The following is a 17556-nucleotide window of genomic DNA, read 5'->3' on the forward strand; positions in this document are numbered from 1 at the left end:
AATAAAAAAGTAAAAAATATTGTGTTTTTTTTAAAATTGTCGCTCTTCTTTTGTTTAAAGCGCAAAAAATAAAAACCTGCAGAGATGGTCAAATACCACCAAAAGAAAGCTCTATTTGTGGGAACAAAATGATAAAAAAATTGTTTGGGTGCAGTGTAGCACGACCGCGCAATTGTCATTCAAAGTGCGACAGTGCTGAAAGCTGAAAATTGGCTTGGGCAGGAAGGTGCGTAAGTGCCCGGTATGGAAGCGGTTAAAGAAGCAGAAATTGGCAGGATCAAAAGATGTGACCTGCCGGGGCTCTCTTTACCACTATTATATTACAGAAACACACACACATTGTACATTATATACTACTGTAAAGTGGATTATAGGATTTTACAAACATTTTAAACTAGGGCTTATTTTCAGGGTAGGGCTTATATTGCAGCCTTCCTGGAAAATAACGCTAGGTGATATTGATAAGGGCTCAGTTAGATGTTCCCGCTCTTTCCAATACTTACTCTTTCTGGTTCCACTGGATGGGATGGACGTTGCAGTTGGCAAACAGCTGAGGGTTGTAGCGGACCTCCACATACACCACCCCTTGTTTAGATTTTGTTTCCAGGAATTCATAGGCAATTCTCTTCACAGCTTCGCGGTCACCACTGGACAGGAAAACATAGGAATCTGATTTGTAAAGTTTACACACAGGACATAAGTGTGACCACCCCCACAAGTTCCCATCAATAGTAAGCAAAAAGCTCCCATTTATTTTTCGTTGGTGAACGAAACTTGAAGGACACATCCATGGGCGTCCGCTGAACTTTTTTCAGGGGGGGGGGGGGGCATAATTTTAAGGTCATCCATGCTCGGTCCCTTTTTGACAATGTCATGAAGGGGAGGGGCTTAGTCATTATCACATATAAGAGCAGGCATGCAAAGGTTTGAGAAACCTGATGCAACTATCAAGCAACTAGCAACTTTGAATAACAATATAAAAAAAAATGGAGCCCCCCACCCTCTCTGTCAGCTGGAGATAGAAGAGAGAGAGAGCGCGGCTCTAATTGGATTCGCCGTGCCGCCGCCTTGCTTCCTGCCCGCTGTTTTTCTCACCGATGATCATGGCACTGGTTTCTAGGGGGGGGGGCAAGCGCCCTCCCTTGCCCTATGGAGCGGACGCCCATGGACACATCAGAGTCTCTGTAGAGTCTTTGGACAAGAAAACACACAATGGACTTTTCTACATCTTCCCTGAATGAAATCCGGGAGGTATGTGGCTCTTGCAAGAATAATTTCCTATCCAGAATTACTTTGTAGATTTAGAAAAAAAAAAGTTATACTGCAAGCTGAACTGTGAAAGGAGAGGGAAAAACTTTCTGAAATTGTACAGTATGGTTGGGTAAAATGTGTTTTTACCGCTTATTGAAGGAAATTGAGTGTCGCCTTATTGTCATATATTGTCATATTTTTGTGAAATCTATAGGAGATTGTACAATCAGATTGCACAGTGTATGGCCAGCTTTAGATTTGAGTCACCTGTCTCTTTTCACTATGACAAGGAATACCAGAAATGATGGAAATGGAGGCAACAAGTAAACACTGATTATCAGTTCAGATATGAGAGACAGGACCGCCATCAGGAATTATGGGGCCCCTTACACAGCTTCAGGCATGGGCCCTTCTGGAGCAGAGAACCGGGGGGGGGGGGGGGGGTGCTGCCACCTGAAATTGAGAAGCGGGGGGGGGGGGGTCTGCCCCGCAAATTGAGGGGGGGGGCTTTTACAGAAAAAAGAAATAAAGAAAAATGTATTTAAAAAAAGGGGGGACCTCAGGGCCCTTTAATAAAAAGAAAAAAAGGAAATAAAAAATATATATTTATTTATTTTTAATAAGGGGGGTTGCCATCTGGGGCCCTGGTGACCTCTTTTATAAAAAGAAATTACAAAAAAAGTGGGGTTGCCATGCGGGACCTCTGGGCCCTTCAATAAAAAAAAAAAAAAAACCTCTGGGCCCCTTAATAAAAAATAAATAAAAAAATATATAAAAAATAAATAAAATAAACATTTATAAAAAAAAAAAAAAAAGGGGGGGTTGCCATCCAGGGCCCTGGGGACCTCTGGGCCCTTTAATAAAAATAAATAAATAAATATATAAACAAAAAAAAAACATTTATAAAAAAAAAAAAAAGGGGGTTTGCCACATGGGGCCCTGGGGACATCTGAGCCCTTTAATTAAAAATATATATATATATATATATATATATATATATAAATAAATACAATAAAAAAATATATATATATATAAAAATAAATAAATAAAAAAAAGGGGGGTTGCCATCTGGGGCCCTGTGGGCTTCCGGGCCCCTTACAGGTGTACTGCCTGTACCCCCCTGACGGCGGCCCTGATGAGAGAACACTACAACCCACAGAGATCAGGAAGTGTAAAGGGAAACTTACACCACGGCCGGCATGTAGATGTGAAACTTGGATAGGAACTCTGTGAGGCTCCCGGGGGAAGAACACGTCACGCTTTTCTGAAAGCTTTCCAGGTTCTCGAAGTGCGCTGATTGCATCTGTTTCTTTCTGATAATAAAAACAGGAAATGGTAAAAAATTTACCGTAACGTCTCTGCGAACCCATCGCTGCACCCACTGCTCCTAACTGACACAGTTGTCCGGCCGCCATGGGAGAGACCTGTCAAAGTGGGCCCGTCTGGATGAAGTCCAGGGCCAAATTTCTGTCCCAGTCCAGCCCTGGAGTAACTGCATCTAAATGACAACCTGATGTACTAAGATAGGCAACTGCATCTAACTGACATTGAATGATGTACTAAGCCGGTTGACATTAATCAGAGACGGGGGTCCCAAGGGCCAATAGAAACAAGGGAGGCCGGATGATCCACCAGGGATCGCCATCTGATGCATTTCCTTGAAAATCAACCAGCATGCTGGCCAATTATTGTAAGATCTCCATAGTTCCCCCATAATAACAGCCGATAAACCACAACAACATACAGGCTAATGCCTAATCCGCCACCACCTACAAATGACAGGCCTGGTCCTCCTATCACTAGTAGGTATAGGTTAGCTAACCCAGACAATGCCACTGATAGTTATATTAGAAATAATACGTCTGCGCCAAATGGGAAGGAAAACCTACCAATCCATCTGCTTTATTATTATTATTATTATATCTACCAATATTCAAATTACCATATATACTCGAGTATAAGCCGAGTTTTTCAGCACATTTTTTGTGTGCTGAAAATGCCCCCCTCGGCTTATACTCGAGTCACCTTTTTGCCCCATGATCTCCCGAAATTTGGGGACCCGGTCCCCTGCACCCCAAACTTAGCACACATGTAGCCCCACTCTTCCTCTAAAAGTGTGTAGTTGTCCGGGAGACCTACGGTTAGGGAGCACCGATTTTTCAAAGCCGGCACCCCTTCCATAGACTCACATGTTAAACAGTAATTTCTCCGGTGACTTTGGGAACCCGATACCGGCCGGTCCTAGGTCCCTTGGACCCAGAACTTGGCACACATGTATCCCCATTTCTCCTCTACAAGTGTGCAAAGTTTGTTGTTTAGAGGACCTACGGCCGGGGAGCAATGATTTTTCAAACCCGGGCACCCCTTCCTTAGACTCCCATGTTAAACGGTCATTTCTCCGGTGACTCGGTACTGGCCGATCGTACGTTCCCTGGACCCGGAACTTGGCACACATGTATCCAAATTTCTCCTCTACAAGTGTGCAAAGTTTGTTGTCTGGGGAACCTACGGCCGGGGAGCACCGATTTTTCAAACCCGGGCACCCCTTCCATAGACTCCCATGTTAAACGGTCATTTCTCCGGTGACTTTGGGGACCCGATAACGGCCGATCGAACGTTCCCTGGACCCGGAACTTGGCACACATATATCCCCATTTCTCCTCTACAAGTGTGCAAAGTCTATTGTCTAGAGGACCTACGGCCGGGGAGCACCGATTTTTCAAATCTGGGCACCCCTTCCATAGACTCCCATGTTAAACGGTCATTTCTCCGGTGATTTTGGGGACCCGATACCAGCCGATCGTAGGTCCCTTGGACCCGGAATTTGGCACACATATATCCCCATTTCTGCTCTACAAGTGTGCAAAGTTTGTTGTCTAGAGAATCTACGGCCGGGGAGCACCGATTTTTCAAAGCTGGGCACCCCTTCCATAGACTCCCATGTTAAACGTCAGTCTAGTCATGGACACAGTGAGGCATGGGCACAGTGAGGCATGCATATGGACACCCTAGGCTTATACTCGAGTCAATAAGTTTTCCCAATTTTTGGTAAAATTAGGTGCCTCGGCTTATACTCGAGTACCGTATTTATCGGCGTATACCGCTCACTATTTTGCCCTGAAAATCAGGGCAAAATCGTGGGTGCGCGGTATACGCCGATACCCGCTTTCGGATACCCGCGCCGAGTTTGAATACTGCGCCGGCATATACCGAGCGCAGTACACTCGTGTATCTTCGGGCAGTCTCGGCGCCTCTCGCGCTGACATCCTGAGCGTACAGGACGTCAGCGCGAGAGTTGCCGAGCCTGCCCGACGATACACGAGTGTACTGCGCTCGGTATATGTCGGCGCAGTATTCAAGCTCGGCGCGGGAAACGAGCGGGGAGGACGCCGGACCCGACGAAGAGGACACCCGAAGCCGCAGACGGACGCCGGACCCGACGAGGCCGCCGATGGACGTCGCGCAAGACACCAAAACTGTAAGTACAAAAAAACTTTTTTCCACAGGAATTCGGGCAACTTTAGGGGTGCGTGCTATACGCGGGAGCGCGCTATACCCTGATAAATACGGTATATACGGTACTTATAGAAGACTTTTTTCAACCAGGCTGGTATCTATTTACTATATAATGAATAATCATGTGCCAAATATAACATGTAAAATGGAGCCATAAATAAATGAAATCCATCTGTAGATTTGAGCGAAATTCACAAACAGTAATTAAGGTGCAATATGAAATAAATCCATCCGTGTGAGAAAAATAATAAAGCGTGCCATTTGTGTGAGATTAATAAGTAATAATAAATATTATAAAAGTACAAACTCCACTTTATGTGCAATAAACCAATGTCATTCATTTATTAATTGTCCACTTCATTTATTTATGGCTTTATTTTGCACATGTTCTGTTTTTTCTTTTTTGATAAGTTATACACTCAGCGGCCACTGTATTAGGTACACCTGTTCAATTACTAATCAGCCAATCTCATGGCAGCAACTCAATGCATTTAGGCATCTAGTCGTGGTGAAGACGACTTGCTGAAGTTCAAACCGAGCATTAGAATGGAGAAGAAAGGGCATTTAAAGGGGTTGTAAAGGTACAATAATTTTTTTCCTAAATAGCTTCCTTTACCTTAGTGCAGTCCTCCTTCACTTACCTCATCCTTCCATTTTGCTTTTAAATGTCCTTATTTCTTATGAGAAATCCTCACTTCCTGTTCTTCTGTCTGTAACTCCACACAGTAATGCGAGGCTTTCTCCCTGGTGTGGAGTGTCGTGCTCGCCCCCTCCCTTGACTCCCTCAGGGTGCATGGTTGTGCGGAAGCTTAGGTGATTTCCCAATGCCTCTGCCCCGGGCCAAAGTGCGGAGACCACTATTCTAGGCTATTGCGGACTTTTGGGGACTCCTCCTCTATAAGTGTGGAAAGTTTGTTGTCCGGGGGACCTACGGCTGGGGAGCACCGATTTTTCAAAGCCGGGCACCCCTTCCATAGACTCCCATGTTAAACGTCAGTTGAGGCATGGGCACAGTGAGGCATGCACATGGACACAGTGAGGCATGCAGATGGACACCCTAGGCTTATACTCAAGTATATACGGTAACTAAAGCTCAGTTTATTGAGTCTAGGGCCCGGATTCACGTACGAGTTACGCCGGCGTATCTCCAGATACGCCGTCGTAACTCTGAGTCCGTGCCGTCGTATCTATGCGCCTGATTCTTAGGTATGCATAGATTTGTATTAGATCCGACCGGCGTAAGTCTCTTACGCCGTCGGATCTTAACTGCATATTTACGCTGGCCGCTAGGGGCGTGTACGCTGATTTACGCCTAGAAATATGTAAATCAGCTAGAAACGCCAATTCACGAACGTACGCCCGGCCGACGCAGTACAGATACGCCGTTTACGTTAGGCTTTTCCCAGCGTAAAGTTACCCCTGCTATATGAGGCGTACCAATGTTAAGTATGGACGTCGTTCCCGCGCCGAGTTTTGAAAATTTGACCTCGTTTGCGTAAGTCGTTCGCGAATAGGGCTGGGCGTCATTTACGTTCACGTCGAAAGCATTGGCTTCTTGCGGGTTAATTTGGAGCATGCGCACTGGGATACTTTCACGGACGGTGCATGCGCCGTTCGTGAAAAGCGTCATTTACGCAGGGTCACATTAAATTTACATAACACACGCCCACATCTACCACATTTGAATTAGGCGGGCTTACGCTGGCCTATTTACGCTACGCCGCCGCAACTTCGGTTTGAGAATACGGCACTTGCCTGTCAAAGTTGCGGAGGCGTAACGTAAATAGGATACGTTACGCCCCCGCACAAAGATACGCGATTCTACGTGAATCCGGGCCTCTAGGTTTAGGGTAAAAACAGCGTAACCTTAATACTATCCCACTCACAGAAGTGAGTTGTAGATCTGTATTTTTGCAGTCCTCTGGAATTTGGATATTTGTTCCTGAGATCCCGGGTAGAGGAATATACAGACACTCCCAGCACAGGGGGCACTTACCTGGCAAAGTACAAAATGGTTTCGGGTCTTATGCAGGCATCCAGGTGGACATGAAGCTCCACCTGTAAAAGAAATAAAAGGATGGCATGGTTAATATTTTCAAAATGTACAAAAACAAGTCTACCGATTATGGGCTGGCTGTCGCCTCTCTCTGTCTCTGCAAGGTGGTGCCTCCTTTTCCTCGATTCAGAAGGGCAATGGTGAATTTTGTTGTGTTATGTTGATAAAAGATCAGTGGTATCAAAAACGAGTAGGGGAATTGTATTACCCATATCTTCCATCTGTGTCCCATTCATAAGATTTTACTTTGGTTCCTGTCCTGTAGACACGACAGGAAATGAGAGGAAATACCCTCTAAAGGCCCGTACACACGATCGGATATTCCAAAGGGTGGCGCTAAAGAGCTGAAAAAACATGTAGTACGTCTACTACGGTCGTGTTTGTTGGCTGAAAATGTTCTGCCGTGTGCATAGGCGTGCGCACAGGGTGTGCCTGGGCACACCCTAATTACCCCATGTGCATTAGTATTATCTAGGAATGGCATCAGGTGGTTGGTTGGGGGTGCCAGTGGTCAGGGGCACCCCCACTATATAATACCCCCATTATATTAAAGGCTAGGTTCAAATTTAGGAACCCATTTCACCCGTATTTAGGGTGTAACATAATATGATCCCAATCAACTATATCCCACCATCAGAGCCTCCTCCCTATGACAGAAGATGGCATTCGTGTGTGTTGGAGCTTTGGGGTGCACACCCTAATACAATAGGCTGTGCACACCTATGGCCGTGTGTATGCATACCAAGTTCACAGACAATGCCCACTGGACAAAAATCCACGGATTTGTCCGATGGAAGTCCGATCATGTGTACGAGGCTTTAGAAAGCTGCCACCAGAACAAGCTTCTATAAGGCCCCTTGCACACTGGGGCGTTTTTCATGCGGTACAGCGCTAAAAATAGCGCTGCTATACCGCATGAAAAATCATGCCCTGCAGTGTTCAATGTGAAAGCCCGAAGGCTTTCACATTGAAGCGGTGCGCTAGCAGGAGCGCACCAAAAGTCCTGCTAGCCGCATCTTTACCGCGGTATAGGAGCGGTGTGTTCACCGCTCCTTCCCATTGAAATCAATGGGAAAGCGCGGTAATACCGTGGTAATACCGCCCGCGCTGCGGGCGGTATTAACCCTTTTTCGCCCGCTAGCGGGGGTTAAAAACTCACCGCTAGCGCCCGAATATCGCGGTAAATACGACGGTATAGCCGCGCTACAAATAGCGGGGCTATACCGTCACTGCGGCTCCACGCTGCAATGTGAAAGCAGCCTAACAGTGTAGATTTTCTACACTGTTAGCGTTGCTATCCAGCACCCGACCGGAAGTGACGTATGCGTTCCACTGTGTGAGAAACCTGGAAGTGACAGCCACAGGAAAGCCTATAGAGCGGTCTTCAGGGGTCTACACCTAACAGTGAGAAATGCTAAAGAAACCTTTATGTGCCTGATTTAATGTATTTTCTGGTACGCACGTTTTTATGAGGGGACCATTGTATATCTGTTTTTGGGGTTAACATTAAATATTCAAAAACGATATTGCACCATATGGTTTTTTCATTTCCTTATACATCTGCGGACACTACACCCGGAAAGTGAATACAATAACGGTGATCAAGATAGGAGAGGGGTATGCAGTTTCCAAACATCTGAAGGTGATACGTGAGGTGATTTATATGGAAATGCGAGTATAAAGAAACCATCTGGTGAGTGTTTCCCCCGAAGGGGACCCCATATCCCCCCACGTGGTGAATGCCTTTTGGTGATTGGAGCACATACCTAAACTACATCTGATCGAGTCATCCCACACAGCTTTTATCTTTTTCCAAACCAGGGGTTTGCAGCGCTGCTGCAGGACTATTTACATGCTCTGTGCGGGCTGTTTTTATTTTTCTGCTTTTAACAAGTGTAGATTTTCTGTCCCCTCAAAATAACTCAACACACAGCCATTAATGTTTAAACCGCTGGCAACAAAAGTGAGTACATCCCTAAGTGAAAATGTCCAAATTGGGCCCAATTAGCCATTTTCCCTCCCCAGTGTCATGTGACTCGTTAGTGGTACAAGGTTTCAGGTGTCCATCCAATCTGACAGAACTTGAGATATTTTGAAAAGAAGAATGGGCAGAAATGTCCCTCTCTAAGGGGCAGATCCACATACATACGCTGCGCCCGGCGCAGATGTAAGATGCGCTACGCCGCTGTAACTTACTTGGCTTTGGTTTGAATCTTCAACGAATTTGCGCCGTAAGTTACGGCGGCGTAGTGTATCTCTCGCGGCGTAAGGGCGCGGAATTCGAATTGGGCGGGTAGGGGGCGTGTTTCATTTAAATGAAGCGCGTCCCCGCGCCGAACGAACTGCGCATGCGCCGTCCGTAAAAAACTCCCAGGGTGCATTGCTCCAAATGACGTCGTTGTTTTCAACGTGAACGTAAATGGCGTCTAGCCCCATTCACGGACGACTTACGCAAACAACGTAAAATTTTCAAAATTATACGCGGGAACGACGGCCATACTTAACATTGAGTACGCCACCAGATAGCAGCTTTAACTATACGCCGGAAAAAGCCGAACGGAAACAACGTAAAAAAATGCGACGGACGGTCGTACGTTCGTGGATCGTCGGAAATAGCTAATTTGCATACTCAACGCGGGAACGCCACCTAGCGGACGCCGAAAAATTGCATCTAAGATCAGACGGCGTACAAAAACGTACGCCTGTCGGATCTTGTTTTGTGCATACCAAAACAAAGATACGACGCGCAAAATTTGAAATTACGCGGCGTATCAAGAGATACGGCGCGTGATTTCTTTGAGGATCTGCCCCTAGATGTGCAAAGCTGGTAGAGACATCTCCAAAAAGACTTGCAGCTGTAATTGTATTGACTCCGGGGGGCGCTATACAAATGCCCCCCACACTTTTCACAGATTTATTTGTAAAAAACGTTGAAATCTATCTATAATTTTCCTTCCACTTCACAATTATGTGCCACTTTGTATTGGTCTATCACATAAAATCCCAATAAAATACATTAACGTTTTTGGGTGTAACACGACAACATGTGGAGAATTTCAAGGGGTATGAATACTTTTTCAAGGCACTGTATTACAGTTTTGGTTTTGGGTTTATTACCGCTTTACATTACACAATTATTTTTGCAGGTTTCTATACCAGATCTAGCAGACGGACATTGTTTGGTGGAGAACCAATCACATGGTCCTGGAAGTTTCTCTGTCAGGAATGTCGCAATCTCTGCTTGGTGATCCATCAGCACTTACCTTCGGCTTGTTAAAGACGCTGAAGGTTTTCTCCATTCTTCCAGCTCCGGTGAAGATTCTGCGGCTGCTCTGGGGTGAATGTGGCTGTTGGATGGACGTTGACCGGTGGGCGTGGTGATCTTCTGTCGTAGAAATATGAGATGTGTAATTGTTAGAATACAGGGAAATCCTGGCCGGGATTCAGAAAGATTGGCGTATCTTTAGAGCGGCGTAGCGCATCTGATATGCGCTACGCCGACGTAACCTAGAGTGGCTCGTACTGTATTCACAAAGCACTTGCTCCCTTTCTTACGCCGGCGTAACGTAAAATGGCCGGCGTAAGCCCGCCTAATTCAAAGTAGGCTGGTAGTGGGCGTGTTGTATTAAAATGAACCGTGACCCCATGTAAATGCATGGCCGAACGAACGGCGCATGCGCGCGTATGCTCAGAATCACGTCGCAAATACTCCCTAAGATACGTCGGCTCAATACTTTCGACGTGAACGTAACCTACGCCCAGCCCCATTCACGTACGACCCGCATCCCCATACCTTAAAGTGGAAGTAAACCCTTAAATTTCATAGTTACAAAAACAGTTAACATTCCCGGCATGCCGGAAATGCTAGCTGTCACATTTGTTTGTGCTCTCAACCAAACTTCCAAACCATCCAATGGCTGGTTTCATAACAGTTCACATGTACAGCATCATGGCAGTTGCAGATTAAAACAGAGGTCAAGATGGCCGCTTCTTTGGCTGAAAACGACAGGAGGGTTTACTTCCACTTTAACATGACTTACCCCTGCTTTATGAGGGTTAAAGTTACGCCGGACGTACGCCTTACGCAAACGGCGTAGCTTAGTGCGACGGGCGCAAGTACGTTCGTGAATTGGCGTATCTAGCTCATTTACATATTCGACGCGTAAATCTACGGAAGCGCCCCTAGCGGCCAGCGTAAATATGCACCCAAGGGACGACGGCGTAAGGAGACTTACGTCGGTCAGATCAAGCAGAAATTCAGGCGTATCTGCTTTTGCAGAGATGCAGCCCCGAACTTACATGGAACCGCCACCATGCTTCACAGTTGCCTGCAGACACTCATTATTGCACTGCTCTCCAGCCCTTCGCCAACAACCTGCCTCCTGCTACAGCCAAATAATTCACATACTGACCCAGAGCACCTTCTGCCATTTTTCTGCACCCCAGTTCCCATGTTTTCATGTATAGTTGAGTCACTCAGCCTTGTTCCCATGTTGGAGGTTTGGCCTCAATTCTTCCATGAAGACCACTTCTGACCAGACTTCTTCAGACAGCAGATTGGGTCCCACTGTGCTAGTTCTGTGCCGATGGAACCCCTAAACATCTTCTGATGTGGAAGGGAAGTAAGCATGATGTGTCTTTTATCTGCTGCATTAAGTTTCCTTGGCCGATCAGTGTGTCTATGGTTCTCATTGTTACCCGTTTCTTTGTTCTTCTTCAAAAGAGCTTGAACAGCACATCTTGAAACCTCAGTCTACTATGAAATCTTTGCCGGGGAGAGACCTTGCTGATGCAGTATAACTACTTTGGGCCAGATTCTTGTAGACTGGCTTTAAACTGCGGCGGTGTAACGTATCTCATTTACGTTACGCCGCCGCAAGTTTTACGGGCAAGTGCTTGATTCACAAAGCACTTGCCTGTAAAGTTGCGGCGGCGTAGCGTAAATCCTCCGGCGCAAGCCCGCCTAATTCAAATGATCCGGGTAGGGGGCGTGGATCATTTAAATTAGGCGCGTTCCTGCGCCGAATGTACTGCGCATGCGCCGTCCCTAAAATTTCCCGACGTGCATTGCGCTAAATGACGTCGCAAGGACGTCATTGGTTTCGACGTTAACGTAAATGGCGTCCAGCCCTATTCACGGACGACTTACGCAAACGACGTAAATTTTTAAATTTCGATGCGGGAACGGCGGCCATACTTAACATTGGTTGCCCCTCATATAGCAGGGGCAACTTTACGCGTCGCAAATCGTACGTAAACGTCGTAACTTCACTGCGTCGGCCGGTCATACGTTCGGGAATGCGCGTATTTTGCTAATTTGCATACTCGATCGGGAAAACGATGGAGGCGACACCTAGCGGCGAAAAAAAAAAAAGCATTTAAGATCCGACAGCGTAAGAGCCTTACGCCTGTCGGATCTAATGGTTATCTTTGCGTAACTGATTCTATGAATCAGTCGCATAGATACGACGGCCAAGATTAGGACTTACGACGGCGCACATTGCGTTGCGCCGTCGTAAGCCCTTTCAGAATCTGGGCCTTTGTGTCTTGTTTCTGTGCTCAGTCTTGCCATGGTGTCTGACCTGTGACATGAAACTGTCTTCCACCAACTCACCTTAGTAGCAGAGTTTGGCTGTTCCCCACACAGTTTTAAGCCTCCTACACAGCAGGTTTTCTTTTTTTTGTCAGTTAATAGTTGTGTTTCAACCTACATATTAAATTGATGATCATTAGCACCTGCTTGATATAATTAGTTAATGATACACCTGACTCCAATCCTACAAAATCGCAGACCTTGTGCTAGAGTGCAAAGTGTGCAAGTGTAAAGAATGAATGCTGGTTTCAAGCCAAATGATAGTCACACCAAATATTGATTTGATTTAGATCTGTCTTTTGTTTGCTCAGTTTGTTTTTTGTAAATTGAAAAAAAAAAAAAAAAAAAAAACAAGGAAAATATATATGTGTGTGTAAAGATATATAAATAAATATAAATAAATACAGTGGAACCTCGGATTGCGAGTAACGCAGTTAACGAGCGTTTCGCAATACGAGCATTGTATTTTGAAAAATCCTAACTCGGTTTGCGAGTGTTGTCTCGCAACACGAGCAGGATTCAGGCCAAAGTGGTGTGCAGTACCGCGTTTGGCCTGAGGGGGACGCCGGAGCCGATCGGCGTTCGGAAATGCTCGGAAATACTACGTTCCCGAGCCTTTCGGAGGTCAGCGAGCTGTCCTCGGGCCTTTCTGTCTGTTTCCGAGGCTCTCTGGCCGCATGCGGTATTGCATGCCATTGAAGTCAATGCGGAACAAATTATTTTCGTTTCCATTGACTTCAATGGGTAAACCCGCTTTGATATGCGAGTACTTTGGATTACAAGCATTCTCCTGGAACAGATTATGATCGTAATCTGAGGTTCCACTATATATATATATATATATATATATATATATATATATATACACACACACACATACATACACTATTTTGCCAAAAGTATTGGGACACCAGTCTTGGGGGCAGATCCACAAAGATCTGCCCCGGCGCATCGTATCCGAGATACGCTACGCCGCCGTACCTTACCTGGCTTTAAATCGAAACCATAAAGAATTTGCGCCGTAAGTTACGGCGGCATAGTGTATCTCAAGCGGCGTAACGGCGCGGAATTCAAATCGGCGATTAGGGGGCGTGTTTCATTTAAATGAAGCGCGTCCCCGCGCCGAATGAACTGCGCATGCGCCGTCGCTAAATTTCCCGCTGTGCATTTCTCTAAATGACGCCGCAAGGACGTAATTTTTTTTAACATAGACGTGAATTACGTCCATCCCAATTCACGGACGACTTACGCAAACAAAAAAAAAAATTCAAAATAAACGCGGGAACGACGGCCATACTTAACATGGCAAGTCTAACTATACGCCACGAAATACCAGCTTTAACTATACGCCGGAAAAAAGCGACTAGAGACGACGTAAAGGAATGCGCCGGCCGCTCGTCGGAAATAGCTAATTTGCATACTCAACGCGGAAAACGATGTGAACGCCACCCAGCGGACGCCGAAGAATTGCATCTTAGATCCGAAGGCGTACAAAGACGTAAGCCTGTCGGATCTAACCCAGATGCCGTCGTATCTTGGTTTGAGGATTCAAAACAAAGATACGACGCGGGAAATTTGAAAGTACGCCGGCCTATCAGTAGATATACGCCGGCGTACTTGCTCTGTGGATCTGCCCCATGGTCCGTAGGGTTCAATATTCAGTTGGCCGCAACCATGATCCTGCTATAACCACCTCAATACAATACCAGTATCTGTACATATGGAAGTATCGAGGTGTTAAAACAACATTTAGTAAAAAAACGTTAAAAAACACACTTGCATTCAACAGTCAACCATCTCCTAAGGGCACATACTTAAACCGCAATGTTAATAAAACAACTTTGTTTGTCTTACAACATAAATCAGCACGAAAAACCTGTAATGCAAGTTGCTGCCTTGTCTGTTTCCAGTGACGTCATTAAACCCCACCCAACACGTTTCGTCACAGTCATGTGACTTCATCACAAAGTGAGGTAAGGCTTAAATCCTTATAAAATCCTTTACCCCGATGCAATTTTTTTTAAAGTCTTCATATATACTGCACACTTCCTCCTCCTCCTCCTCCTCCTCTAAATGCGCATAGCCATTTATATTTTTTATAACTAAAATGCTTTAATCCTACAATTACGCCAACCATGCATACAATGTATATTTATCTAACGTGTAATTATTAGAAAAACACAGATCCTCCACCACTTTGTTGTTGCCTGTTATCAGTGGTATATATTGATATATTATGGGGCAGATCCAGGTACATCCGCGCCGGGCGCAGCGTATCTAAGATACGCTACGGCGCCATAACTTATCTTTTTTAAATTGAATCCTCAACGAATCCGCGCCATAAGTTACGGCGGCGTAGTGTATCTATCGCGGCTTAAGGTCGCGGAATTCAAATGGCTGTGATTGGGGCGTGTTTTATGTTAATACGTCGTGACCCGACGCAAACAACGTTTTTTTGGAACTGCGCATGCGCCGTCCCTGGGGTATCCCAGTGCGCATGCTCGAAATTAAACTGGAACCCGCCGATGCTTACGACGGTGACGTCATTCTACGCAAATTCCTATTCGCGAACGACTTACGCAAACAACGTAAAAAAATCTAAATTGTAGGCGGGAAGGACGGCCATACTTAACATTGAGTACGCCACCATATAGCAGCTTCAACTATACGCCGCAAAAAGCCGAACTCAAACGACGTAACAAAAAGCGCCGGACAGACGTACGTTCGTGGATCGTCGTAAATAGCTCATTTGCATACTCGACGCGGATTTCGACGGGAACGCCACCTAGCGGCCGCCTGAAAAATTGCAGCTTAGATCCGACGGCGTACGAAGATGTACGCCTGTCGGATCGACCCCGAGATGCCGTCGTATCTTGTTTTGAGGATTCAAAACAAAGATACGCCGCGGGAATTTTGAAATTACGCCGGCGTATCAGTAGATACGCCGGCGTAATTTCTTTGTGGATCTGCCCCCATATGTATAAAAAGCTAATAAAATCATACACGGATATAATAAATTATATTTAAGAATGACCACTTTTTGTACTCCATTAGATGGCTTAATACATACACTTAAAATAAATAAGAAAAAAAAAAAACACCCTTCGTTTTCTTCATGAATGGCTATACTGTATGTTTATAAAGACCCAGCACCCCCTAGTGGTATATTTAAAAAAAAAAAATAAAACCACTTTAACGTTATCCAGTTTAACCACTTGACCTCTGGAAGGTTTTACCCCCTTCCAGAACAGGGCAGGAGCTGAAATGTATATAATTTTTTTTTGCACAAATAGTTTTTTTTTTGGTAGAATCACCACAGGTTTTTTTTATTTTTTTATCTTTTGCTATATAAATAAAAAAACACTGAAGATTTTGAAAAACAAACATGTTTTTCTTAGTTTCTGTTATAAAATTTTGCAAATAACCTTCCTTCATAAATTCAGGCCAAAATGTAGGGCCAGATTCATGTAGATTTGCGGCAGCGTATCGTATCCCGTTTACGTTACGCCGCCGCAAGTTTCCAGCATAAGTGATTGATTCACAAAGCACTTGCGTGTAAACTTTCGGCGGCGTAAAGCCGTCCGGCGCAAGCCCGCCTAATTCAAATGGGGCGTGTACCATTTAAATTAGGCGCGTTCCCGCGCCGAACGTTCTGCGCATGCTCCGTTTGGAAATTTCCCGCCGTGCTTTGCGCGAAATTACGGCGCCCCGACGTGTTTTTTGAGCGGCGACGTGCGTAACGTACTTTCGTATTCCCGCACGTCTTACGCAAAAAAAATAAATAAATTGTAATTCGACACAGGAACGACGGCCATACTTTAACATGGATGGTCTAATGTTACACCATCTAAATAGGACTCGTAACTTTACGACGGGAAAAGCCGACTAGCGAGACGACGTAAGAGAATGCGACGAACGCGTGTACCTTCGTGGATCTCCGCAATCAGCTAATTTGCATACCCGACGCTGGAAAACGACGCAAACTCCACCCAGCGGCCGCCGGAGAATTACACCTACGATCCGAAGGCGTACGCCTGTCGGATCTATGTGAAAAGCCGTCGTATCTTGGTTTGAGGATTCCAAATCAAGATACGACGCGGCAAATTTGAAAATACGCCGGCGTATCAGTAGATCTGGCGTATTTCTGCTGTGAATCTGGCCCGTAATCTTCTTCTACATTTCTTTGGTAAAAAAGAATAAATAACCCAAATCAGTGTATATTATTTAGGCTGAACAAATCATGGGATATATACCGTATATACTCGAGTATAAGCCGACCAGCTGCCGTTATTCACATGGCCGGTGCTCACCAGGGGGCCGGCCATCTGAATCGTGTAAACAGTGTGCTAAAAGATTTGCCGGCTATCGGTACTCCTTTCCTTACACAGACACAGCACGTGAGGAAAGGACTGCCGATAACCAGCAAGTCTGTTTACATGTGATCAGCTGTGATTGGACACAGCTGATAACATGGTAAAGGGCCGCTTCGAGTCATGACCTCAACCCGACAGAACACCTTTGGGATGAATTAGAGCGGAGACTGCGAGCCAGGCCTTCTCCTCCAACATCAGTGCCTGACCTCACAAATGTGCTTCTAGAAGAATGGTCACACATTCCCATAGACACACTCCTAAACCTTGTGGACGGCCTTCCCAGAAGAGTTGAAGCTGTTATAGCTGCAAAGGGGGGGCCAACTCAATATTGAACCCTACGGACTAAGACTGGGATGCCATTAACCACTAAATGACCGCCGCACGACGATATACGTTGGCAGAATGGCACGGCTGGGCAGATCAACGTACCGGCACGTCGTTCACATCTACCCAGCCGTGGGCGTGCGCCGGCACCGCGAGACCCGATCGCCGCGATCGGTCCCCGGAACTGAAGAACGGGGAGAGCCGCATGTAAACACGGCTTCCCCGTGCTTCACTGTGGCGGCTGCATCGATCGTGTCATCCCCTTTATAGGGAGACACAATCGATGACGTCACTCCTACAGCCACACCCCCTTACAGTTGTAAACACACACTAACTCCTACAGCGCCCCCTTGTGGTTAACTCCCAAACTGCAACTGTCATTTTCACAATAAGCAATGCAATTTAAATGCATTTTTTGCTGTGAAAATGACAATGGTCCCAAA

General features: G+C 45.8%; 1 protein-coding gene across 1 annotated transcript in view; it reads right to left on the bottom strand.

The window, feature by feature from the left end:
* Positions 1-14341, bottom strand: part of LOC120918941 (adenosine deaminase-like) — a 29282-nt gene extending 14941 nt beyond the window's left edge. Inside the window, exons 1-5 of the mRNA XM_040330844.1 lie at positions 14271-14341; positions 10087-10208; positions 6764-6825; positions 2439-2564; positions 504-647 (exon numbers count right to left, since the gene is read on the bottom strand). Coding sequence (XP_040186778.1) covers positions 504-647; positions 2439-2564; positions 6764-6825; positions 10087-10122 — 368 coding nt within the window. The 5' untranslated portion in view covers positions 10123-10208; positions 14271-14341. The remainder of the gene's footprint in view (positions 1-503; positions 648-2438; positions 2565-6763; positions 6826-10086; positions 10209-14270) is intronic.
* Between the last annotated feature and the right edge of the window lie 3215 nt (positions 14342-17556).

Source organism: Rana temporaria, chromosome 12, assembly GCF_905171775.1.
Source record: "Rana temporaria chromosome 12, aRanTem1.1, whole genome shotgun sequence".
Classification (NCBI taxonomy): Eukaryota; Metazoa; Chordata; class Amphibia; order Anura; family Ranidae; genus Rana; species Rana temporaria.